This window comes from Rhinolophus ferrumequinum, chromosome 6, assembly GCF_004115265.2.
Source record: "Rhinolophus ferrumequinum isolate MPI-CBG mRhiFer1 chromosome 6, mRhiFer1_v1.p, whole genome shotgun sequence".
Taxonomy (NCBI): Eukaryota; Metazoa; Chordata; class Mammalia; order Chiroptera; family Rhinolophidae; genus Rhinolophus; species Rhinolophus ferrumequinum.
The window spans coordinates 21,844,321-21,870,990 of record NC_046289.1 but is presented as its reverse complement, the minus strand read 5'-3'; the positions used below and the strand labels follow the sequence as shown (position 1 = coordinate 21,870,990).

Sequence of the window (26,670 nt, the reverse complement as noted above, 5' to 3'; positions counted from 1 at the left end):
ACCCCTCCACAGCAGCTCTGCGAAAGCGGAGAGCCACAGGGCCAAGGTGCTCGTTGAGCGTGGCCCAGCCCAGTGGCTTCTCTAGGCCTTAGGGGTTCACATCAGAGGCCAGACAGAACAGAACTTTGAAGGTAAGGGCTTGGGCCAGCAGCGTCCAAATTGGAGGCATTTCGGTTTACAACCCTGAGGGCAAGAAACATTATATTCCTTCATTCTAACTCAAGGCTGGCAGGAAATAAGATGTTAGCTCTCAGGTTCAATGCTCTTGACATTCCCGCTGGGATCCCGGTCTTATGAGTTGCCAGAAACCTGGGAATTCAGGAGGAGTCAGCGTCTGCCCCAGCAGCCAGCTTTTTCCTTCTTGGCTGCAAGAAGCTGCTCTCCCTGTCCCCTCCAGCCAGAGACTAGAAAACCTCTCTGAAGCAAGAAGCTCGCCCTGCCCTTCCCATCCTCCTTCCTGCCCGCAGCTTATTGATTCCTTTCTCTCCCCACACTGGCCTGACTTGAGGGACACTTGACCTTAAACTTCTCGGTGGCATGGGGAAGGGAAAGTCTGTATTTCTTTACTCTTTCTGTCACAGTGGCATCTGTGAACACTCAGCTCTCAGTCACTTGTGTGTATTATCTATTTGTTGTCACCCCCCGACCCCGAATTTCTTATCCCCCTAGGCTTTTCCTGCCACCTAGCAGATTCACTTTTTGGAATGCTTTTCTCTAAGTGTAAGGGAACACGTGTTTATTAGGAAAAAATAGAAAGATCAACATTTGAATGACCCATAACCGCACCTGGAGCCTGATGTTGGTTGCTCCCAGACCTCATTCTGTGCACACATTTTGGGGAGGGGGCAAAGCAGGAGGGAGTTTATTGGTTTGTTACGACTTTTCAAAACGGTGATATTTGTTTTGTAACATTCGGTCCTGTATCCTGAGTCTCTCCACTGACCATTATGTTCTGAGCCATCTCCTGTGTTATTAAAATACTGTTTGAGCACATGCCTTTCAATGGCTGCACTGAACTCTGTCAGGTTTAGTCATTTCTCCATTGCTGGATATCAGTGTTGTTTACCATTTTTGCTATTATAAAAACCTGATGATAAGCCTCGTTTCGCAGTTACCTCTGACTATAAGGACTGATTTTTAATATTTACGTAGTTAGGAAACTACTATCCTAAAAAAGTTACCAAATATCGCCAAGCAAAACACAGGTGACGTTAAATTCTGGATGGCTTTTCAGTGCCATTAGCCTGGCTAAGTGCACGCTCACCAGGGAGGTGTGGGTCAGAGACCGTCTGTGGGGGCAGTGGCACAAATGAGTGACTCAAAGCTGCTTCCCAGAGACTGTGATGTGGGAGGGAACTGGGGGGTGGAGAAGGACATGTTTAATGGGCATTTAAGTGGGTACTTAAGCCAATTAAATGTTTTTCATGGGACCCACAAGATGCCAAGTTCTAAATGGCCAAATAGCACTAAGGCGTGATGTCGTTGTGTCAGGCTCATTGACTCCAGTTGTTAGGAGGGAAAATGGGCAAGAGCCTCTCTGCTGCAGGCTGGAAGCCCCGACAGAGGCACTGAGTGGAACCCAGGCACCTGTCAGTTCAGCTGGCATCTCAGCTGGCAGACGCCTGCCCACAGCTCTGGTCCTCAAGCACTGAGCCCCTTTTCTTCTCGTTGGCAGGTTCCTTCCACAGCTTCACCATCTTTTCCCTTACCACTCTTATCATTTCCATGATAATTGCCTTCCTGGGCACTCTTCTGGGGAAGTTTCGGAAGGTACCTGACTATAAGGTGAGTTGCCAGCATGCTTTTCCTGCACTGGTTCTCCCCTGCTCCTGGGGGACACAGCTCTAGGATACCCGCCTGACCTGGGCATCCACAGCACCACAGAGATGTAAGGTTCTCAACTTTCTCTCTGATTACGGGCTGTACAAACTCTGTGTGTGTGTGTGTGTGTGTGTGTGTATGTGTACGCGCGCGCGCGCACCTTGCCTTGGCCCAGGCACTGCCCCCTCATGGGATGGGGATATTTAGAAGACAACAAATTATCCTTTCCTCTTCTCTCCTCTGACATCTCCTCTGAACAGCAGCCTGCTGGCCCATCCCTCCTACTATGTGAGCCTGTCCAGCCACTGAGCTATGAGCACCATTCCAAGGGATGGAGGGCTGAGCGGGAGGCTGGAGTGAAGGATGGGGTGGCGGTGGTAAAGGCTGATGACCTGGGGGAGGGACACAGTCATCTTGACACTTTTAGAAGTCCCAGGATATTGACCTAGAGGCTGTCTGGGGGGAGCCTGGCTTTCTGGGTTCTGTGACTCCTTCGGCTCCATGCCGGTGGGGCCCAGCCTCGTCGTTAGAGAAGGGAGTCTGTCCAGGCCTGCGGACAGCCCTGCCAACAGTGCTGTGTGCTCTAGCTCAGCATGTCCCAAAGGGAGGTGTCTGTACAGGCGACGGGAAGGATTCCCAGTGGGTGAAAACATTACCTTCTGTTTTCCATGGTTATACATTTATTTTTCTATTAGTTCTTATTTATTTATTTTTCTGTTATAGCAACAACACCGGTTTTCTGTTTATAACAGTGAATTGTTTCCTTTTTAAATGAATTTATATAAGGAAAAGAAAGTTGGTTGATTTAAAGTACTAGCATCCAGCTGAGTCAGAGGAGGAGCTTCTTGGAAAAGGCTCCTCTCGCTTCTAGTGACCACATCATATCTGGGACCGTGGGTACAGGCCCCCACTGCCCTTTCTACCTAGCCCCCTCCTCCATTCCCTGGCCCAAGTGCCATGCTAGTGAAGGAGCGGAGTGCATGATGCCTCTGGCTCTGTCTTCCCAATACAATGATGCCATGGGATCTGGTTGCCCAAGTGTCCACTCTGGAGAAGGACGGTGGCAGGGGACTAGACCATAGTGGTTTAGGACTCATTCTACATAGCGAGGGGAAATCCTGGGAGGAAAGAAGAGTGAGTTGAAGTCAAGGCGTTTCCTAGGCTCAAAGCAAGATCCTCTTGGAACTCCAATCCCAGCTTTGCTTAATTCCCCCCATTATGGATCCTTGAGAATGGAACATTCCAGAAGCATCCCCTAGCATCCCAGTCCTCTCTCTGTCCCCCTGAGCTTTAGCCCTGCCACCTGGGCTGTAGTTCTGGACATCGAGAAGATCATTTGAGTTAAGGTTGAGTTAATAAGCCCAGGTGCAGGGTCCACTCTCCTCTGAATGTGGTGCAGGAGGGGGCAAAGGGCAGATACCACCATTCTGAGACCCTCCACGTTTCTCCCCACTGTTGCAGCACGAGGAGACAATGGAAACCGTGTTTGACATGGAGCCAAGCAGCACCTCCTCCACGCCCACCTCCCTTGTGAGTCAGTGCCTTCACCCTGGGGGACAGGTGGGAGGGGGGTGTGTCCAGGGGTGGGCTATTCCAGCGGCATTGTGGGGACAGCAACATTCAGTGCTCACCCTGGGTACTGGGGAGGAGATGGGGCCCCCTTGGGCTCCCTTCCTCTGACACAGCAGGACTTGGCCCAGGTCAAATTGCTGCCGTGGCCCTGGCTGAAGAGCCGGAAAGATAGAAGATCCAAGGTTTACAAGACGTTCCATAAAAGGAACTCAGAGAGGAAGAGAAAGGTCAGGGAGAACCCAGCCACAGCAAGCTCAGTCGTATAGACGCAGGGACGTGCTGGGGCTCGGCCTCAGGACCACAGGCTGCCTCCAAGGGCACAGGTGCCAGGCAGCGCGGCACAGACAGAGCTGCAGGAAGCTATTGGAGGTCTGCACTGAATGGTAAGGCCAGAGTGGCACTAGAGAAGTGAGCCCATTGGCACGTGAAGAGACCAGGCCAGACGCAGAGTGCAGGGCCCAGCAGACTGGATGTTGGCTCCCACGCTGTGGCTCAGCTTGTGGGGGAATGAGCACTGGCTCGCATCCTAGCTACAAGCACAGCTATAGGGCCACTGATGCGTTCACTGAGCTGGGTACTGGTCGGCCCATGTCCGTAGCCCGGGCGCCTTGGAGGAGCACTGAAGAAGGCACACAGAGAAGGCTTCCCAGAGGAGAGAGCATCTAGTCCAACGCCAGGAATGGGAGTAGGGGTTGCCAAGTGGAATAGGCTGTGGGGGAAGAGCATTGGAGGGAGAGGATTAGCCTGTGCAAAGGCCCAGAAGGACAATCAGGAGCATTGGCAGAACCAAAGACAGCCTGATGGAAAAGCAGAGTGGCGGGCAGGGCCCGGTGGGAGAGCGGGCTCTTCAGTCGTGGCAGAGTTAGCTTCAAATACAGAGACACAACAGCGCTGGAAATGCACAGTCCCAGAGCACAGAGCTACAGGTCTGCCTCACACTCAAAAAACAACAAACCTACATAGGTGGACAACTTGTCTCTGGGTGTGGCAGGGGAGAAGGAGCTTCAGTACTGGAAAGAGGAAGAGATTTCCAATCAGGAAAGTCTCTCTTCACTTAGCATCTCCCCTGGGGCCCTTCCAAGATGACCCTTTTCAAATATTGTTAGCAATGGGTTATTGAAATCTTCTTAGGAACTTGACGCTGGGCCATTCTCGTTCTTGATCTTTATGATAAGCCCACATACTAGGTGTTTTCATTCTGATTCTACCGATGGGGAAACTGAAGCTCAAAAAGGTCAATTTAGACCCAATGGTACTACTAAGCAGGGAAGTGACAGAACAAAGTTTGAACCAGGTCTGTCTGACTCTAAAACCCAAGTTTGCTGGAATTGGTTTTTTTAATCTTTCATTATTACAGCAATGGTATATGTATTATGGGGAAAAAACAGATGAGCAAAAATAAGAAAATAAAAACTGCATATTCTGACCACCCAGAGATGACCACTGATACCTCAGTGTATATTCTTCCAGAGATATACCAAGGGTGCCAAAAAAATGTATATAAGTGGACACTTTGGTCAGTGTTGCTCAAGCAGTAGTTCGCCGTAATCAGAAGTGTCTGGACGCTGATGGTAACCACTTTGAGCACCTCTTGTAATTGCAGAAGTCAAATGTGACTTGTATTCATCTTTTGTTATCAGTATATATTGAGTCTTACAATTTTATTAGAGTTTTCCTCTTTTAAAATATGTATACTTTTTTTTGGCACCCTCTGTATAAATAATTTTTGCTAAAATGAAATAATCCTGCATACAGTTTTATAGCCCGTATTTTTTGTTAACAATCTTCATCTTTCCACATATATACATTTTTACCTGTTCGAACACCCAGTCCATATTCAAATTGTCCTAAGTGTTGCATACATATCTTTTATAGCTTCTCCAAAGCAAGATCCAGTCCAGTCTCTGTGCTACATTAACCTGGCACCTGTGCCTGTCGCTTTAATTCTAGCATCATCTCCTTCTAATGACTTGTTAGAGAGAGCAAGCCAGTAGGCCTGCAGAATGTCCCACCTTCTGGGTATTTGTTTTTTTCGTGACATCTTACAAACACAGGAGTTAGCAGATTCCACTACTTCCTGTGTTTCCTAAAAATTGGAAGTTAGGGGCCGGCCCGGTGGCTCAGGCGGTTAGAGCTCCATGCTCCTAACTCTGAAGGCTGCCAGTTCGATTCCCACGTGGGCCAGTGGGCTCTCAACCACAGGGTTGCCGGCTTGGTTCCTCGAGTCCCACAGGGGATGGTGGGCAGCGCCCCCTGCAACTAAGATTGAACACAGCACCTTGAGCTGAGCTGCCGCTGAGCTCCCGGATGGCTCAGTTGGTTGGAGCGCGTCCTCTCAACCACGAGGTTGCCAGTTCAATTCCCACAAGGGACGGTGGGCAGCGCCCCCTGCAACTAGCAACGGCAACTGGACCTGGAGCTGAGCTGCGCCCTCCACAACTAAGACTGAAAGGACAACAACTTGAAGCTGAACGGCACCCTCCACAACTAAGATTGAAAGGACAACAACTTGACTTGGAAAAAAGTCCTGGAAGTGCCCACTGTTCCCCAATAAAGTCCTGTTCCCCTTCCCCAATAAAATAAAAACAAAAATTGGAAGTTAGATCCAAAGGCTTGATAGATTCAAGTTCAATACTAGGTGCTAGACCACATTACAGTTGTGCCATGCATCCCATCAGGAGATACATAATATCCTGTTCAGTCCCGTTAATGATGCTAAAGTGACTCCCTGATGAGCGGCTGACAGCTGGCTTCTTCCATTGTTCAGTTACAATTTTCTACTTATGACTAAAAGGTCATCTAAGGGATTTACTTTGGCGTTACGCAAATGACTAGATTCTTCTGCAGGAAAATTGTTCCCTCATCAACTAGGGCTGTTTGGTTTCACTGAAATGAATTCCTACAGGAAAAGTTTAGTTCTATCCCACAATATTTTCAAAATAAGGAGTTGGTTTAAAAGCCACTTCGTAGGATGACAAACAGCTGTATCTCCCATACTTTCTGTGTTTCTCTGTTCTATTACCTCCCCACCCCCAACCCAGGCTTTCCTGGGACCGTTCCTGGATTTGACAGGTCACATGTCCAAGACCTCAGACAGCAGTCTCAGTTTCAAATCCTGATTCATAGGCTAAGCAGTGACAGCCTGAGGGAGTCGTGGATGCACCTCTGAAGCTGTATTAAAAAGCACATTAGCTCAGGAATGGGGGGGTTTCTCCAGACCCTACCGTCGGGGAACCTAATATCATGTACCGCTGGCTTCAGTCTGACCTGGAACCCGAATGAATGACATGTGCTGAAGGAACAGTGGACCAGGAGTTAGGAGACCTGTTCTAAAGAGCCCTGGGAGCTCGTAGGTACTCATTAAATGACCAAGAGCAACTGGGCAGGTGGGAGGGCCAGGCCTCGGGGTGCAGGTGAAGGAGGAAGGCTCGTGGCTTGGAGGGGCGGAGCTCCGGGGCTAAGGTGTAAGGGGGAAGGGTGTGCCCAGAGCCTTGCCCCAGCTGTGACCTCACCCCGCTCTCCCCTCTCTGTCGCCATCAGCTGTATGTGGCCACCGTGCTGCAAGAGCCAGAGATGAACCTCACCCCAGCCTCTTCCCCAGCCCGGCACACCTACGGCACCATGAACAGAGAGCCAGAAGCGGGAGAAGAGGAGAGCAGTGTGAGGGGCTTTGCAAGGGAGCAGGATTCGGCCCAGTTCCAAGAAGGCCTGGAACTGGAGGGCCAGAGCCAATATCACTGACGAGCACCTGAGGCCTCCACCTGGCAACTCCAGCCAGGAGTGGCGGCCAGGGCAGGTCCTGCACCTCCCCACTACTTCTGCTGACTTTGGAAAGGTCCCGCGTAGCCATCTGCTACCCTGGCCATTGGCTGTGTGGAGGCCCCGACCTGCTGACCAGCTAGAACGGGAGGTGCTAGGCAATGCAGAGGGACCCCAGGATGGCAAGCACCATGTCTTGGGAGAGTTGGCTGAAGCCCTGGGCACAGAGACTGAATGCTGGGGGGACCTTCCTGGGGTCCAGATGGAGAAGGTGTGCATAAGGGAGGAGGCAGAAAGAAGCCCACCGAAGACTCTCCAGGGGCTTCTCCACCCTTCCACCAGCTGCCCTACCAAGGAGCTTCTGCTGTTGCTCTGACCCCCGCCCCCACTCCTGGCCCATCCCTCCCCTGCAATCTGAGGAAGCAAAGGTATGTGTGCCAGGCCTCATTAACAGGACAGGTGACTACCTCATCCAGGTTTCCCTGCGTGGGGGTCTGCAAAAAGAGAGTTTCTGCATCCCCCGGAGCAAGGGGCAGCTAGGACCCTAGACCTGAGAGGCGGTGACGGATGCCCTTCCTGTTCCTGTGACCCTCAACAATTGTCCCCAGGAGCAGCAGGGTAGAGACCCTTCTCCTTTGTATTCTTGTAAAGGTAGCTGGGGCATGGTCACTCGGGGCTCATTAAACGGGACCTGTGTGCATTTTGATGAAGGCAAACCTGGTTACTATGAGGTGGGAAGGACAGAGGCAGAATTCACAGAGGGCGTCTTCTCCCAGACGTTGGGTGGTGGGAAATCAGCATACCTCCTCAAGCCCCAGGGCCTAATGAGAGGAGCCCCAACGCCGAGGAGCGGCCACTGAGAGCTGCTCCTGCCTCTTACCCACCTCAGTGCCTGGGCCCCCAGCATGGCCACGGTGGGCAGCAGCTTAGGGCAAGACGTCCATGCCTCAAACTGAAAGCACTGGCCAGTCCCTGGCCTCCAAGTAGGACCTTTCTCTCCTCTCAGGGCCACCTTGCACTCTGGACTGAAGACCACTCAAGTGGTCTCCAGGGTGATCGTGGCTCAGACCCTGTGGATGCCCTGCCAGGGGTGGGGTGGCTGTGTTCTCCACAAAGAAGCCCTTTCTAGTGGAATAGGCTGCCCTTCCAGGGCTGCCACCACCTGAGGCCTGGATGAGTCAAATCCTGAGAAGAAACAATGCTGGGGACATCCAGCACTTTTGTCCCAAGAAGGGGGGTGTAGGCCTCTGCCTCCGGGGACAGGCCCCCATTAGGACCACCGGGCACCCCAGCAAAGGAGGACATGGAGAAGGGCCAGCTGGGGCCTCGGGGGACCAGAGTGAGCCAAGCTGAATGGGGTCTGCATGCTCTAGAGCTCTCCTGAGCTCCTTCCTCCAAAGGTCAAGGTCCCTGCAGCTAAGCTGCTAAAGGTGGGCCCCAGGCTCACAACACCTGAGTGTATTAGCACATGGATGCCCCTGAACTCAGATCACCTAGGCCTCATCCCTGCTCCTTCCTTGCCCACATGCCAGCTCCAGAAGTTCCAAGCTTCACCCCACAGGGGAAATGCTGCTCAGAGGGCACACGTTGCCATACCCCCAGATTTTGGCTTGAAGGATCCTATCAGAGAGCATGAGTCTGCTAGAGAGGAGGCAGTCTCTCCCGCTCCTGGCCCAGCTGGGAATAAGGAGAGAATTATACCCGTCATCCCTCATAAATCCCCACAGGATGCCCAGGACCTCCTCCCCTAGCATTTCATCAGCCCACAAGGAGACAGGTCCTTTCCAGAGTAGGGTGGTCAGGGCCGCAGCAGGGAGCTCCAGGCCCTGCCTGACCCCCAGAGTGACCTGGTGTGGGCGGAGGGGGGTTCCTGCCAGAAGCTGTCCTGTGGGCTCTCCTTCACTGGGCACTACCTGCTGGCACCTACCTCTAATCTCTGCAGCCCCTGCTGCACTCTTCCTGCTGCTTCCACTTCCGCCGTTGTCCCTCCTCTGTCCTCCCCCTGCCCACCCGGCAACCTGTGGAAGCTGCATATGGAAAGGGTCCCAGCAGATGACATGGCAGCATGCCTGAGGGCTTCCCCTTCTGAATTTGGGCCAAGTGCAATCAGGTTCTGAGAGAATGCATGCGAATGTTGGGAAAGTTCCAGAATCCACTCACTTCTCTACTCTTCCTGGAAACCCAGGCAACTGGCAGGTCTCCACCATAGCCACTCGACCATCTTTGGTCACTGTGGGGGTGTAAGGGTAGGCAGGCGTTGGCTCCTTACCTACCACATCCAGGCACCGTCCCTCCAGCCTGCTCTCTCGGCCCACACCTGCCTCACACATTGGCCTCCACCCTGCTCCACTGGCCCACCTCCCAGCTGCCCCTCCCCCATCCGTCCACTGAAGCACCCCCTCTCAGATTTGACCCATTCTGGAGGGAGCTGGCTCTGCAGTGGGGGGACCTGGCATTGCCTAGAGCCCTCGAGAAGCGCCCCGAGGGCCTAGAGCAGCTCCACGCCTGCCTGCTTCAGATACTTCTGGAAGCAAAGGACCTGTCAGCAGCATTGCGTCCTCTGGGGCCCCAGGTGGGAGGTTTGGACTTCCCTTGACCACCACCACTAAAGGAATGTGCCAGAATGTCGAACCTTCTTGTTATTAATGCTATGACTGTGCCTTGAATAAACAATCCCCCCGAACCTCTGCCGGCCTGTGCTTCTGTATCTGGACCCGCCCAGCAGGGCCTTCCCTCCACCTGGAAGGAGCCAGAGCTGCTAAGAGCTGAACCTCCCTGAGGTCACTGTGCAGGAACCCCACACCTCGAGGCTTTGGCCCCTGGGGCTAGAGCTGCCCCTCATGGGGTCCTCTCACCCCTGAGGACTTCCATGGCCCCGGTTCGCACACAGGAAGGCCTGGAAAGTGCTGCCTGGTCTGCTGGAGAGACAAGAGTGAATCTACCCCATTCTTTCTGGTATGGATACCCTGAGAGCTCTCTGAGCAGTAAGGGAGAAGTTTCTGGTCTGTGCGCTACCTAGGAATCCAGCAGTGCAGTCTCCTCTGGCAGCAGAAGTCCTGGGGTGAGTGAATGCTAGGCCCTGAGAGCAGGCCGTTGGCCAGACTAGCCATCGGATTTGACAAGATGAAGGCTTCAGGGAGAGGCTCCCAGAAAGAGTGGCAGGCAGGACTCAGGTCTGCACCAGCGTCAGCCAGCGGCACGAGGGCCGGGGGAGTGAGGAGAGGGTGGACATTGGGAGGTAAGTGAGGCTGCCAGGTCAGGCCTAAAGGGGACAGGAAACACCCGCTAGCAGAGGCTAGTAATGTCTGTTCTTGCACCGTGGCAAGGAGGAGAAAAACTTCCTGCCCTGGGGGCCATGTGTCCTGGCCTTCTTCTAGCCAGCTTGATGACCCTGGCCTGGTCCTCCACAAAGTAGGGGTAGGAGGACCCAAGGCCAACTGCTCTGCCTCATTACTGAACAGAGCAGATTCAGCAGGGCGGGGGTGGGGAACAGAGAAAACAGGGTAAGGGGGGCCTCTTCTCCCACTGCTGCTGACAGAGAGCAATGTCAGGGGCAGGCTGCCCAAGGGCTGTTCCCCAGCACCCCCACTCGACCTTCTCATCAACCTTTCATAGTCCATCAGGGGGCATGGTTTCAAAGCCCTCATGGCAGGAGCCTGGGTTTGGGGCCTGTCCCCTTAATTCCTCTCCCCTCAGAGCAATCATTTTCCAAGTCAAGTCAGTTGAAATCCACAAGGGCTGCTCCCAGGGGACAGAGAAATATGAAGACCACCCTGGCTGGGTGGGAGCGGCTGTGCCCTACTTTCTGGGAACCAGCCTGGGCTGGTGGCTGCTATAGGAACAAGGGGCTTTTTCCTAGGATCCATGAAGTCCTGCTACAACAGCTGCCTCTCAGGGTCTCCTCCAGCGGCCAGCAGGCTCCAGGATCCCCCAGATCACAGGCCCTGGGCCATTCCTTAGTTCAGCAGACCACTGAGGGAACGTTGCTCAGGCAGAGACAGATGTAGAAAGACAGATAAAGAAGCTGAAGAAGGAGGGCTACGGCCCTCGCATGTGAAGCCCTGAGGAGAACGGGGTTGGTTCATCTTCTCTGTCCTCAGCAGGCCAGGCGGCCTGGGAGGAGGATGTACCTGGTCTGGGTGCCGTGCTGGACTCTGCAGGGCTGGGGGGGAGGCAGCAGGACCCTGGGTCCAGGAGGCCAAGCGTGAGGTGGCCACAGGCACCTCCAGGGCCGGCTCCCGCCACTCTCCCAAGGCCATCATGCTGGCAGAGGCTCAGGTTGTCCCGAGGAAGCTCCATGCAGGCCCAACTCCAGGTTTCCTAGTCCGCTGTGGGGCAGGCATGGGGGAGCCCAGCTTACTGGAAGGCCCTTCACAGCTTTCCTCAACAGAGTATTTTCTGAACACTTGACGGCTCCTCGGCCTTGACAACCAGCAGCCCAGCATCTCGTCTCCGGGGCTGAGGTTCTCCATCCTGGCTGCAAATGAGTCTCCTGGGAGATTTTCAACAACCCCAATGTCCAGGCCCATCCTAGGACAAACCAAACTTTGGGGTGCAGCCCAGGCACCCCTATTTTACAAAAGCCCTCCAGCTGACTAATGTGCAGGGAGGATCGAGTGGGTAAGGAAACCCATCCCAGCCCTTGCGTCCCTTGAATGGGGAAGCGAGTCTCAGCACCTCACACTGTGGCCCTGCAGCCTGTAAACAACCACAAGTACATAGGCTGGGCTCAGTTTGCTGGGAGCTCCCATGTCAGGTGCCTGGTAGGTAATCAAAGGCTAGGCCCAAACAAACACTTGCTTTCCAGCTTAGAAGGGATTAATACCTAGTACTGGCACAGCTTCTGTCCTAATCATCTTCCTTTGCAGCAAATACTACTGTGTGGGCTGGGCAGACACACACTGGGCCTCGGCTCACTCTGGCGTCTCCTTCAGCATGAGTTTAAAGAATCTTCTCTTCCCTCCGCTCCAAACACAGAACCCAAAGTGGCTTTCCTGTCAGCCTTCCCATTTCAGCTGCAATAGATTGTGAAGTGCAACCAACCCACGTATATCAGGGCTTTTGGGTAGGGAGAAGTGCTTTGAAGGAAAAATAAAGCAGGATAAGGGGAGGAGGCGCACCTGGAGATGGGAGGGAACCAGGACAGGCTAGTGAGAGGGGCTGTGTGAGCATGTAGAGGCTGCATGAAGGGACAAGGACGATCTGCTGCAGGACCCAAGGACTGGTGGGGAGGCCAGGGAGGCAGGAGCAGAGAGGCGAGGTCTGAGGGGCCGACAGGGCTTCACAGGCCACAGTTAGGACTCTGAGGTTTACTCTCATGATATGGGAATCCCCTGGAGGATTCTGAGCAGGGGAGCGACACGATCCCCTTAGGTACTGAAGCAATCGCTGTAGCCACTGGGTGGGGACAGGTGGACCAGAAATCCACCTTGGAGGCATCCAGGAGAGACAGTATGGCAGCTTATAGACAAGGATGGGACAGTGAACGAGGGGAGAGGTAGAGAATCCAGAATAGGATCTGAGGATGGATTGGATGTGGGGTCAGAGAGAGAGCAAGGCAGTAAGGATGACCCTAGTTCTTCAGCCTGAACTAGGTAAACTAGTTTACTGAAGCCGAGGACGCGGGAAGGGCGGGCCCAGGGAAACCACCAAGTTCTATTTTGGTTGTGTTACATTTGAGATGCCTCGTAGGGGTGTTGGGCAGGTGGCCTGATCCGGTCCTGGAGTGGAAGAGAGTTAGGTGGCGATGTCAACGTCAGCGTCATCAGTACGGGGGGGGGGGGAGGTTGGTATTTAAAGCCTGGGACTGGCTGAGATCGCTGTGTAAAAGAGGGAATCAGCAACGGAGACTGAGCAGGAGTAGCAGCGAGGAAGGAGGAAAACCAGGAGAGCCTAGTGTCCAAAAAGCCAAGGACAGTAAGGGACTGTCATGTGGGGTGTCAGGCGGGGTCTCTGCTCCCGCTCCCCGCACAAGAACGCAGGACATGGTGAGGCCAAAAGGGAACACCCACGGAGCCATAGATGGAGTCACACCACTGTGGTCTCGCTGGCGGCTGGGCTGGAGACACAAGTGGCAGGAGCCACACGATCCGCAACCTGCCGTCCGCTGCTCTGCCAACCAACCCCACTTGCTAGCTGCAATCCGCACTTGCTAGCTCAGCCACGGCAGTTATATCAGTGGTAATGGCTAACCCGTAACAACTGACGGCCAACTCGTCACAGCAGATAGCCATCTACTACCCGAGTCAGCACCTTTCCACGTGAGTCCGAGAACCTGGAAGCTGCTCTCTGGGGCTCTGTCCCCATAGGGACTCAAAGAGGAAGGAGCGCGCCCCAGCTCTAACCACACTTGACAGTAAACACAGGACGTAGAGGGGTGAGTTCAAAGACGCCACAAAGCAGCACTGGCCAAGTTATAGTGCTGGACATGCCGTTAGACAAACAAGCCGGTTTCTCCCACAAATCAAAGGCATGGGGAGTGGGAGAAGGGCTGGTGGAGAATTAAAGGTTTAAGAGACACAACGAGATGCAATGGGTGGCCCTTGGTTGCATCCTGAGCTGCACAAGCCAGCTACACAAAGACACCTTTGAGACATCAAGGGAATTTGAATACGGACTGGGCATTAGACGATGTTGAGGAGATACTGTTCATCTTGGTAGGTGTGTCCATGGCATGGGTTAAGAGGTGAAAAAAAAAGTACCAGCTGGGAGTTCATATGGAAGACTTTACGGGTAAAAGAACAGGATGCCTGGCATTTGCTTTAAAACTCTCCAGCAAAATAAGAGGGGTGTTGGGGATCTTGAGTTGCTCACCATTGATGCTGGATGAAGAGCAGTACACCCTGCTCGCTGCGCCATGTGTCGTGCGGGGCGACATGCGGGGGTCTCTGCTCCCGCTCCCCACATAAGAACGCAGGACATGGTGAGGCCAAAAAGGAACACCCACGGAGCCATAGGTAGGGCAGTCACACCACTATAGTCTCCCTGGCGGCTGGGTTGGAGACACAGGAAACAGGAGCCACACAATTCTCAACCCTCACTGTGCTGCTTGCAGGCTCAGCCACCATCTCCTTGCTAGCCCCCATCTTTTGCTAGCCTAGCCACGGCAGTTATGTTAGTGGCCAATGGCTCACTGGTTACAGCTGACGGCCAACTAGCCACAGCTGATGGCCATCCAATCACAGTTGATGGCCATTTACTACCTGAGCCAGCACCTTTCTATGTGAGGCCGAGAGCCTGGAAACTGCTTTTTGGGGCTCTGTCCCCACACTCCACCCCTACAGGCTCTCGCCTCACAATCTACGCGACAAGCGTCTTCCGCGAGGGGCCCTGTGCGAGGAGCCTGGAGGTGAATGCTATTTCCTGGACACAGCCAACCTCTCTGGTCACAGCCAGGGTTTCTCAGGGCACCACCAGTACTTCTGGGCACAGCCAGACTTCCTGGGCTTCTTAGGGTACCACTAGTCTCTCTGGGTACAGCCAGGGCCTCTCAGGGCACTGCCACTCTCTCTGGACACAGCCAGACCTTCTGGACTCAGCCAGGGCTCTCAGGGCACTGCCACTCTCTCTGGGCACAGCCAGACTTCCTGGACACAGCCAGGGTTCTCAGGGCACTGCCACTCTCTCTGGGCTCAGCCAGACTTCCTGGGCTCAGCCAGGGCTCTCAGGGCACTGCCACTCTCTCTGGGCCTCTCAGGGTACCATGCTGGAACAACAGCGGCTCACAGTCAAGGCGCTTACATATTCTCAATGGTGGCCGGTTAAGACACAAAAGCAAATATCCGCCAGTTCCAATACATGGTGGTATGTTTCCAAACAGTCAAGCGGTCCATTAAATCAGGGATGAAAGGCAATTCCCCATAGTCCATAGTCATTCGCCAGGGCTGTCCGGGGATGAGGGATGACCTTGACCTCACCCTCAGCTCCCACGGAGGACTCAGCAAGCCTTTCCTCCTGGGACTACAAGTCCTGCATCTGGGCTGCCTCAGCAAGCACTTCCCAGCTCACAGGGCCGCAACAACCTTCACTTTCTCCGGCCTCTGCTGGTTGGGGAACCGGCCATGTCTTCCCACTCCTCCACGGGGGTCCAGCTCTCAGGCAGCTGCTCCTCCTGGTCTTCCTGCAACTGAGTGTCTGTCATGCAGGGCAGCCTGCGGGGTCTCTGCTCCCACTCCCCACATAAGTACGACAGGACATGGTGAGGCCAAAAAGGAACACCCACGGAGCCATAAGTAGGGGAGTCATATCTCTATACTCTCGCTGGCAGCCGGGTTGGAGACACAGGAAACAGGAGCCACACAATTCTCAACCCTCACTGCGCCGCTTGCAGGCTCAGCCCCCATCTTCTTGCCAGCCCCCACTTTTTTGCTAGCCTAGCCACGGCAGTTATATTAGTGCCCAATGGCTCACTGGTTACAGCTGACGGCCAACTAGCCACAGCTGATGGCCATCCAATCACAGTTGATGGCCATTTACTACCTGAGCCAGCACCTTTCTATGTGAGGCCGAGAGCCTGGAAACTGCTTTTTGGGGCTCTGTCCCCACACTCCACCCCTACAGGATCTCGCCTCACAATCTACGCGACAAGTGTCTTCCGCGAGGGGCCCTGTGCGAGGATCCTGGAGGTGAGTGCTATTTCCTGGACACAGCCAAGCTCTCTGGTCACAGCCAGGGTTTCTCAGGGCACCACCAGTACTTCTGGGCACGGCCAGACTTTCTGGGCTTCTTAGGGTACCACTAGTCTCCCCAGGCACACGAGGGCCTCTCAGGGCACTGCCACTCTCTCTGGACACAGCCAGACTTCCTGGACACAGCCAGGGCCTCTCAGGGCACTGCCACTCTCTCTGGACACAGCCAGACTTCCTGGACACAGCCAGGGCTCTCAGGGCACTGCCACTCTCTCTGGGCCTCTCAGGGTACCGTGCTGCAACAACAGCAGCTCACAGTCAAGGTGCTTACATATTCTCGATGGCGGCCGGTCAAGACACAAAAGCAAATATCCACCAGTTCCACTACATGGTGGTAGGTTCCCAAACAGTCAAGCGGTCCTAATTCCATTAAATTAGGGATGGAAGGCAATTCCCCATAGTCATTCGCCAGGGCTGTCCGGGGATGAGGGATGACCTTGACCTCACCCTCAGCTCCCACGGAGGACTCAGCAAGCCTTTCCTCCTGGGACTACAAGTCCTGCATCCGGGCTGCCTCAGCAAGCACTTCCCAGCCCACGGGGCCGCAACAACCCTCACTTTCTCCGGCCTCTGCTGGTTGGGGAACCGGCCATGTCTTCCCACCACTCCACGGGGGTCCAGCTCTCCGGCAGCTGCTCCTCCTGGTCTTCCTGAGACTGAGTGTTCATACACACAAACTGCTCCACCGTCCTTCGGAGAGCTTTGGCTGACACCGTACCCTGCTCACTGCGCCATTTGTCATGCAGGAGACCCTGCTCGCTGTGCCATGTGTCGTGCGGGGCGGCCTACAGGGTCTCTGCTCCCGGTCCCCACATAAGAACGCAGGACATGGTGAGGCCAAAAAGGAACACCCACGGAGCCATAGGTAGGGGCGTCACACCACTATACTCTCTCTGGCGGCTGGGTTGGAGACACAGGAACCAGGAGCCACACTGTTTGCAACCCTCACTGCGCCGCTTGCAGGCTCAGCCACCATCTTCTTGCTAGCCCCCATTTGCTTCTAGCGTAGCCACGGCAGTTATATTAGTGGCCAATGGCTCACTGGTTACAGCTGACGGCCAACTAGCCACAGCTGATGGCCATCCAATTACAGTTGATGGCCATTTACTACCTGAGCCAGCACCTTTCTATGTGAGGCCGAGAGCCTGGAAACTGCTTTTTGGGGCTCTGTCCCCACAAGGCTAACGGAGATTCACTAGGGTCTGATTTTTGTGTATGAGAACATTTTTCCATAATAACAAGTTTACAAATAAAGAAAAGAGTGGTCAACTCTTCCGAGTGCTGCTGAGCAGAAGAGCAAGATACGGATGGAGATGTGATCCTGATGGCAGCAGGATGGAGGTTGTTGGTGATTAGGGGTGGACATGAAATAGGTTCCAGTCTGCTCCTAGGAGTGAGAAAATGAAAATGGCCAGGAAAGACAACTCTTTTGAAGAGTTTTGCTATCAAAGGAGGTAAAGAAATAGGACTGTAGCTCGGGCCAGCCCGGTGGCTCAGGCGGTCGCAGCTCCGTGCTCCTAACGCCGAAGGTTGCCTGTTTGATTCCCACATGGGCCAGTGGGCTCTCAATCACAAGGTTGCTGGTTCGACTACTTGACTCCCGCAAGGGATGGTGGGCTGCGCCCCCTGCAACTAACAACGGCAACTGGACCTGGAGCTGAGCTGCGCCCTCCACAACTAAGACTGAAAGGACAACTTGACTTGGAAAAAGTCCTGGAAGTACACACTGTTCCCCAATAAAGTCCTGTTCCCCTGCCCCAATAAAATCTAAAAAAATAATAATAATAAAAAAATAAAGAATGAAATCAGATCTTTTAAAAAAATAGAAAGAAAGAAATAGGACTGTAGCTGAAGAGAGGACGGGTGTAGAGTGGGGTGGTTCTTTGTATCAGACAGGACACGTGGGCTGATACATGGGGGAGGAATACAGGAGACAGGATTGCAGGGCCGAGACCGGGACTAGGGCAGGAGGACCCCCCCCCACACACACACACACACACACGTACCCATGCACAAACAGAAGAGTGGCCTTCAAGAGAGGTGAAAAGCACTCATGCTTAGGTGAAAAGCACCCAGGTCAGAGGAGGCTGTTGGCCTTTCCAAAGCCAGGTCACTCCAATCACCTGAGTGGGTATCAGACATTCAACAGCCATAGACCAGTCATGGCTTCCTGAGTCGGATCACACAGCAGAAGAAGCCCTATCTCAGTGGAGACTGTGGGGCTCGAGAAAAAAAAAAAAAGCTTCCGGTGGGCAAAACTCCCACAGTGGGCAAAGCATTCCTAACATGCTCCAGACCCAAGGTCTGCAGTCACACGGCTGCAGGCCTGGCCATCTGAGCGCAGTTGGGAGCTGGGGAGGTTCCGCTGGCACCTGCAACATTGGTCTTGGCGAGAAAACTGAAGCCTGAGGGTGAGGGCAGCAGCCCGTGGGCAGCCCTTCCAGCCACTCACAGCCCAGCTCCAGGACCCCCACCTAGAGGCCAGGAGCATGTGGGGTTAACCGGAGCCTGTTCACATAATGCCCACTCTTAAGGCTGCTCTCTGCCCAGTCCCTGGCTGTCTCCCTACCCTGTCTGCCTGCTCCTCCGGAACACACACACTCACTCACACCTGCTCTTCAACTCCAATGTACATGCCAGGTTAACCAATTTAATGCCCTGAGCTTGGCACCTTCCCCTCCCAGGAGGGTCTACAAGCTTTCCTCAGAGTCTTTGGTGCCCTTTACTGCTGTCCTGGCACCTGGACTATTCCCAGCCCTGGCCTCACCTCGTTTACCAGCAGGTGGGCTCCCGGGTCTCTGGATTAGTGTGGGCATGTGTCGTAACAAACCAAGACCAAGCCCCAAATGCATAATGGCACAAACACAATAGAAGTTTATGTCTCTTTCCTATAAAATTCAAAATGGGTGAGTCCCTGCTCTACATGCTGGGGAAGGACCTGGGCCCCACCAGGCACTTCTGATTAGTGGGCTCTCTCCGCCAAGCAGTGACTCAGGGACCCAGGGTCTTTCTACCTGTGGCTCTGTCACATTCAATTCATGGCCTTCAAATTCACTGTGAGATCTGCATCAAGCTGGCCGAAGAATGACAGACCACAGAGGAGCGCCCGCGGGGTGGGAGTGGCACACATGTCCACACATTCCAATGGGACCAACTTGGTCACATGACCCACCAAATCGCAAGGGAGGCTGGGAAATGTAGTCCAGCTCTCAGCAGGAAGAATAACTGGGTTTGGTGCTATGACAGGCACTTACCACCACAGATGCCTAGCTCCGTCTCAGCCACTGGCTTGGCTTCCCCTGGCCTCTCCCTTCTTTTCCACCCACTCTAGCCTTGGCCCTCCTGAGCCCATCCTCCCACCCTGGGTTCATCACCCTGGGCTTCATCTGGCACAAGTTGACACCCAAGAAAAGACCAGTCCGGGAGGGTCAGAGAAGTATGCAGAACAGGTTTATTCCTCATGAGTTTATACAAGCATAGCACGGAGCAAAAGATAAAAGTGCAGACAGCTCAGGGTGAGGGCAAAGGGCCTCTCCTGCTGCTTTCTCATCTCTCCACCTGCCTAAGAACAGGGACACACTGGGTAGAAAAGTTGGGGAGTTGTGGGTTCACAGTCGATGTAGGCAGAGGCAGAAAGGAGGGTCGGGAGACGAGCCCCAGGCCCTGCTGGAGGGGGTGGTGAGGAACTCAGGGCTCTCTGGAACGGAGTCACCCCTACTTCCTTGGCCTTCCACAGCTTCACCCTGTCCCACTGGCTAACTTGTTCTTACAGAGCAAGAATGAGGGCACTCCCACCAGAAGTGCTGAGTGAGGGAAAGGGACATACTGCAAAAGACAAAGTACTCTGTCAGGTGACATCAGAGTAGGACTCTGAGACCCCAGTGAGCCCTCTCACATCCCAGGGCACCTCTCCCTTCCTCAGCGGTGCTCCCGATGACCTGTCTGTGATTCCACCGGGAGGCTAAGTGTCCCTTCTTCCTCCTGGTGAAGAGCAAACACCCCTGGGAGAGAAAAGCATAAGGCAGGCGAGATGGGAAGGTGTCCAGAGCTCAGCCGTTCCTCTCCCGACGTGGCTCAGGCTCACCCAAGGGTCGCTGAGAGAAGCGCCCATTCCCTCAAAGCCCTATATGTTCCCGGCCCCATGCCATCTGTGCCACCAAAATGCTGCTCCTCCTCATGGCAGCAGAAGGGATGCCAGAGGGGAAATAAGACAGGCAGGGAGGAGCTACTGGGGACGGGGCGGGGGGTGAGGAGGGGGATCCAGAAGACCCTTCCTGAAGGAAAAGCCACCCCCACCCCCGTACCTACACTTACGTGGGAGTTGGGGGGTGGGGGAGATGGAGACCCAGCCCTACTCCGTCACCTGTCCAGTATGGCCAAGGGGATAAGGACCAAGACACAGGGAGGCCTAGGAGAGCCTGGGCTACAACAGACACAGACCCACAAGCAGACGCAGACAAACGGAGGCTGCCAGGTGGAGGCCCTGGCAGGAGCTGCCTCTCACTCGCCATCCCAGCCTCGACTCATGGCCTGTACTACGGCCCCATAGAGCTGGCTCCAGGCGGCCCTGGTGGCTTGTGTGAAGGCGGGACCCAGGCACTTCTCCAGCATGTAGAGCAGAGACTCACCCACCGTCTGCAGAGGCAAGGAGCGCCGTGTCATTCCCGAAGGCAGGAAGGCGTCACTGCATTCCACTGGTGAGAAAACTGAAGCCGGGGGCTGGTGAGGGCTCCTGGGCCTTTCTTCTCTCCTGCACAGGGTCTCTGCTTCCTGAGCAGGATTCTGCCCCAATCCTTGGGTACCACATTGTGCCCATCTTCCCCATTAAATTTGAGGCTTTCTAGTGAACAAAGTATTTCATTACACTCCCAGCCTCGCTGGGTGACCCCCAGCTCAGACCGGCAGTCATTGTCCCCGGCCTCAGTTTTCTCCTCTGCAAGGGCAGCGTCCATGGGGCTAAAAGCCCAGGCCCTGTGACCAGACGGACCTAAGTTCACTTTATGACTCTACTGTTTATTAGCTATGTGACCTCGAGCAAGTTATGTACACTCTCTGAGCCTCTGTTGCTTAATAAGTAAGACAGAGAAAGTGAAAAAGTTCCAATTCATTGGGTTGTTGAAATGATTTAATGAGATCATCTATAAAAAGCTCTTAGCACAGCATCTGTACACAGTAAGCCTTCAGCAATAAAAATGGCTTTCATTTATGCCACAAATGCTTATTGAATAGCCGCTGAAGACCAGGCATTGTGCTAATGCAGGGGATAGAGGGAACAAGACAAACCCGGTCCCTTTCCAAGGGGCTTCCCATCTGGCAAGGTGACTGGACTACGTGGTAGACTCACGTCAGTGGCCCCCAGTGAACCTCACCTTGAGTAGGGGCCCTCCACCTTGACACTGGTCTCATCTGTCTGCCTGGCTTTGGCCAATGGGACATTAGCAAGAGTTACTTATGCAAGCAGAGTCCAGAAAAGCACTTGCCTACCCAGGCTGGTCCTCTTGGAACACACCCTCTTAGACTCAGCTGCTACTCTGTACAGGAGCTCAGCTGACTACCAAGTGATGAGGCCGCAGGAAGAGAGACCCCCAGGATGACAGGCTATCCTGGCCATTCCAGCCCCAGATGAGCTCCCAGCTGAATGCACTGCATGAGTGACTCCAGCCACACCACGCGGAACGGAACCACCCCGCGGAGCCCAGAGAAATCAGAAATCGTTGTTTGTTTGGGATGGTCTTATACACAGCAGTAGAAAACTGAGCAGAGAAGCTAATCTTTACCTTTCTATGGTTCTAAAAGAAGCCATACCAGAGAAGGAAAAACTGGAGGCTCAGAGAGGGCAAGGCAGCACCAGGGTCACACAGCAGGTAAGTACCAGATGCAGGCCCGAGCCCTGGTCATCTGAGGGTATAGGAACGGGGAGGCAGGGGAGGGCTGGGAGAGACGGGTGGCCTCAGTTGAGGAGCTGCAGAGAGAGGAAGAGCCCCTTTACCCACCGAGAAGGAGCTGAGCTTGACGCCCACAGCACGGTGCTTCTTGCCCAGGCCTGTAAGGTAGCCCTCCAGCGAGGACAGGTCCTCCACATTGGTCACCGCAGTGTCAATCACGAGCATCACCTGCCAGAGCCAAGGGAACACTGAAACAGGCCAGAGCAACCCCTCTGCTCACAAGCCCAGTCCAGAACCTAGGGGTCCCAACTGGAGGTAAGAGAAATCACCAGGACCCTCATTTTTTGAGGATCAGAAATGGAAAGCAATCTGTGTTTGCGTATTGTTAACGTGTGGTGACCAAGCCACTAATGTGACACCATGAAGGAAGCCCCTCTCTTCTGAGGGAGTCGAAGCCCTAAACATGCCTGCAGAACAGTGTCTGCCTGGGACGAGGGGAAACTGAGGCCCCGTGAGAGATGAGAGTCTCTAAGGAAACCCCATCTATCCCATCTTGGTTTTCATAGGCAGATGGCCCAACACCACCTCCAAGAGCCAGGGGACAAGGCTGAGGGCAATGACAGCTGGGACCAGCTGGCTGAGCACAGGGTAGGGGAGAAAGCCCACCGTGGTGCTGCAGACGGGGCCAGCTCAGCACAGAGGGAAAGGAGCAGATGCCCCTGGTGTGAGGGAGCAGAAGGAGGGGAGTAAGACCAGGCCCAGGGCAGAAAACAGAAATCATTTTCCCTAACCCTAGGCTCTCGTTCTCCCCCAGGAAGGTGTTCTGCTGGATCCCAGAGGCCACGCCGGCTCCGTCTTTCCCTCACCTTCCTGATGTGGTCCAGGAACTCGGGGGAGGAGAGGCAGTCCTCTGTGCTGGAGAACTGGCGGCAGTTGTACTGGAAGAAGGGCAGTAGGTCAGGCTCCAGGTCAAGCAGCCTGTTGGGGGAGGCCCAGGTGTCAGCCCTGGGTGTTAGCCCCTGCACGCCGCAGCCCCGAGAGCCCTGGCTGCCCGCGTTGGGAATGAGGGTGGGCCAGAGTTTCGGCTGCAAACTATAGCACACCCTCCAACCTGGCACTGACCCCTTCACCAGCTTTGCTGATGTCTTCTTCCTAGAAAGAGCATGTGTGCCCAGGTCACTCTAGGACCCAGCATGTAGCAGCCCCTCCATAAACAGTTGAGGGGTGCTGGAACAGGAAGCCTGGAGTTAACACTGTGGAAAGAGGAAATCTCTCTCTCTCTCTCTCTCTCTCTCTCTCTCTCTCTCTCTCTCCCCCTCCCCCTTCCCATTCCTAGCTCACAATCTCCCAGGCTCATCTCACGTCTCCTGGGGCGGGTTGCGGGGAGGTGTTGGGGAGGGGGCTATGGCCAGCGATGATTAAGAACAGTATTAAGACCTCCTCACACTTACTGAGCATCGCGTACTTTACATATGGTTAAGTTGTGCATTTCTCACAATCCGAAGCAGTGGGTACAACTGTTATCCCGATTTTATAGAGGAAACAGAAGCCCAGAGAGGTTAAGTAACTTGCCTAAGGTCCCACAGCTTGGGAGCAGCAGAACCATAGAGGGTGCCTGAAAAAATAGTGGGCTTGGGGACAGCTGGGAGGCACAAGCTGACACTCTCAGCTACATCTGGGAGGGCTCATCAGGGTTTTATGTAACTCGGTGAATTTATTTCCCTTTTCGTCAGGGGTGGGGTGGGGTGGGGGGGTGGGGGAGGGGGAGATTTTGCAAAGCTTCCTCAGAAGTTCTGGGCTGGCTTAGGGAGCCAAGGATCCTGAAAAACCATGGTGAAAGGGACCCTTGCCTCTTTGGTGATGGCAGAGGAGTTTCGGAGAGACCCTCCAGTTGAGGTTGAAGACTGGTCTCCCCATCCGGTTCTGGGCTGTGCCTTAGCCCTCTCCCTAGTAGTGAGAATTGAGCATCTGTCATCCCTTCCCTGGCAGTCTCTGTCTAGCCTGGTCCTTTCCTTTGGTTCATTGCTGGAAGTGCACTCTCCTGGTGCCCAGACCCGTGCCCCACCAGCCAGGCGCCCCACACCCTCCCCTCGTGTGCCCTGGGAACGGCCCCGTCTCCTCTTCCCGGCAGCAGTCGGCACCCCTGGAGTCACCATCCAAGGAACAGACAGAGGAGGCACAGAGCCGGGGAGGAGGCGCAACGCGGGGCTGGCGTCTGCTGGCCCGAGTGTAAGATCGGTGAGGAACCCGCCCGCCCCGGGCCAGCCAGGTTGGGAGTGAGTGTGTGGCGCTGGCCACACGCCGAGCCCACTGCCGGGTGAAGAGCAGAAGGGGCTGCGCCACCGTCGCCGCTTGCCTCTGGCGCACAGCTGCAGGTGTCCCACCGCCGAGGCAGCCGGCCAGCCTCCTGGAACCCATTCCCGGTGAGGGCTCCCGCCCCGTCGCCCCCGGGGCGCTCAGGCCACCCTCACCTGGCGAATAACACTGTGCCATGCTCCAGCGGGCTGCTGCTCACCGCCCGCCAGCTCTGCCGGATCAGCTCGGGCTCCGGGCGCTCCATGCTCGCCCAGGGACGCGAGGCGCAAGACTGGTACCCTCGGGGCGCGGGCACCGTCACCGCACGTGCCACGACATCTCAGCGGCGACGCCGGCCACTCTGCAACCCCCGCGGCCCCTGAGTCTCGTCCGGGCGGGATCCAACCACCACTCCTTCCGCCGTCCTAGGTAGAAGCACCCCAACCCTGCCAGCCCCGCTGGCGCTTCTGGGGCCCCTGCTCCGGCTGCTGCACCCTGCGCCCCGTGGCTCCGAGAGCGCCCCGCCCCGCGCCGCCCCACCGGGGCGCTTCAAAGTAACCGCGGCCTCCGCCCCCTCTGTCCATCAAGGCGCGCATCTCCGGACAACTGGCTCTGGCCGGAGACGACCTGGTGTCCTGGGAAATGCCCGGGCTTCACACCTTAACAGAAATCATCGAGCCTCCCCGGACCTGCTTCTCACCTGGAAACGAGTGGTAACATTACCACCTACTAGTTAAGGCACTGTGTAGAATTTGGTCGCCTTGGGTAGGCTCCGCAGGAGCCACCTCGGCACAAGCCTTACTCAAACGGTGCCTGGAAGCATTTGAGTTTACCACCCCCTTGGGTTGGAGGTCGGGATGCCAGGCCACCTACCTGTATGACCAGGCTGAGGCTGGGAGTGCACTCTGCCCTAGTTCTGGATCTGACTGAGGCACCCCCACACCTTGGGGGCCACCTGGGCTCTCTGCCTTAGGGACAGGGCCAGCTAGGCATGGGTTTTCCTAAGACTCCATCTTTAGAGATCTGTGGACTGTAGTTATCACCCCGCTCTGCTTGGCCAGGGTGGGTGGCGCCTCAGGTATAGCAGCTGTGGGCGTTACACTACCTGGATGCTGAGGGAGTGAAGCTCCAACATCCTACTATCCCACAATTTTTAATGGACTTTTTAAAAAGTTTATATAGAAGTACTATTTATGTTACAAAATACAAGCTCAGGAAGGGAATCTCATGCTTGCCATTTGAGTGTGAAGTTGGTCACCTGTCATTTAGACTTATATTTTTTCTCTTTCAAACATGGAAGTTCCTCGAGCTCCAGCTCAGTGTAGTGGCCCAGGTTTGGGAGAGCAAGCCTATTTTCACCCTCATTTATCATTATTTGCAAGTGTCTGAGCCATCTCCTCTCAGTCTGTCCACTTCTTTCAGTTTCCTCAGCTGTACTTAGTGTACAGCGGGGTTGGGTATCAAGGTCTCTAGAAGCCTCAGTCCATCTCCTTTGTTTCCATGGATACAATGTGGGCATGGATACAGCTGGGGCCATCGGTTATGAACGGGTTGTGGGTCCACGGCCAGCTCTGTGCTAGGCAGGGAGTGTGGAGTCCTTGCCTTCTAGAACTTCTCCTTCTGGCCCCAAATGAGGACTAAGGGCCTCAGCAGAACTCTTGTGTCATGCACCCAAGCCCAATGAAACCATCTAGCCGCTCTCACCCTTACAGGGACCCAGGAGTTTCAGTACCTCCTGTTCCCCTTCCCCATCTCCCCACACATCTCTGGGGTCTCTGAGCTGGAGCGGAGTGCAAGGCTGTAAGGCAGCCAGGTTTGTGTCTTCAGAGTTCAATGGCTCCTCACATAAGATCACAAAGGTTCGGGGGCTGAAGGGGCATGGCTAAGGGTATTCAGGGACTAGACTTGCAGCTTGGTATCCCGTGGCCCTGCAGACAGGTCACAGGGGAAGGGCACGTCTCCATCAACCTTTACCTTCTTTCAGTGCCCAGATGCCCGCTGCTGTATGCAGGCCACCTGGCTCATCAAAGGCTTCCCACTCCACCCATTTGCACTTCCTGACAATAGTCTATTTTCAGGACCCTTCATGCCTCCTTTCCCCTTTGGACGGGGTCTGGGATCCGATAAATTAATGGGAGGTAATGGCCTTAGCTAGTATGTGATGGAGTCGGCACTCACTCTGCCATTCTAGAACCAGGGCGGGCAGGAGAGGGCTAAGTGCCCTCTAATCTCTGCTCCCCTTGGAGAAAAGGCCTGAGAATCTGACTGGGCCCACGCAGTTAGGGTGGTGTATTCCAACCAGAGAGTTAGGGTCTGAATCCATATTTGAGGGGCTGGGGAAAAGTCACGGGAGCTCCCCTCCCTGCCTGACATCTGTCCATGACGTGGGCAGGAAGTTCTAATTGAGGAGAGTTCCAACACTGCTCGAGAGCCAGTGCTGACATTCATCAACAATAACGAAGAGCTCCCATGTACCAAGCATTCGCGTCCAGACGTTGTGCATCGTTAACTCTTTTCATTCTCATGATAACGCTAAGGAGGAGGTACTATTTATTATACCCTCATTTTACCATTGAGGAAACGGCCAAAGAGGTTAAGTAACTAGCCCAAGGTCACATAGTAAGTAGTGAGGCCCGGACTTGACCTCAGGT

The 26,670-nt window shown here is 54.7% G+C and overlaps 2 protein-coding genes across 9 annotated transcripts in view; one reads left to right on the top strand and one right to left on the bottom strand.

The window, feature by feature from the left end:
• TMEM63C (transmembrane protein 63C) overlaps positions 1 to 8,245 on the top strand; it is a 112,230-nt gene extending 103,985 nt beyond the window's left edge. For all 8 annotated transcript variants that reach the window (XM_033107837.1, XM_033107835.1, XM_033107834.1 and 5 more), the window contains 3 exons: positions 1,676 to 1,785; positions 3,283 to 3,351; positions 6,934 to 8,245. In XM_033107837.1, coding sequence (XP_032963728.1) covers positions 1,676 to 1,785; positions 3,283 to 3,351; positions 6,934 to 7,134 — 380 coding nt within the window. In that variant the 3' untranslated portion in view covers positions 7,135 to 8,245. The remainder of the gene's footprint in view (positions 1 to 1,675; positions 1,786 to 3,282; positions 3,352 to 6,933) is intronic.
• Positions 8,246 to 19,390: 11,145 nt separating this feature from the next.
• NGB (neuroglobin) lies at positions 19,391 to 24,468 on the bottom strand. Its single transcript, XM_033108915.1, has 4 exons — positions 24,196 to 24,468; positions 22,591 to 22,702; positions 21,833 to 21,952; positions 19,391 to 20,474 (listed from the first exon to the last, which is right to left on the bottom strand). Exons 1-4 carry the CDS (start codon positions 24,282 to 24,284, stop codon positions 20,340 to 20,342), a joined length of 456 nt encoding a protein of 151 aa, XP_032964806.1. The 5' UTR covers positions 24,285 to 24,468; the 3' UTR covers positions 19,391 to 20,339.
• Positions 24,469 to 26,670: the final 2,202 nt, after the last annotated feature.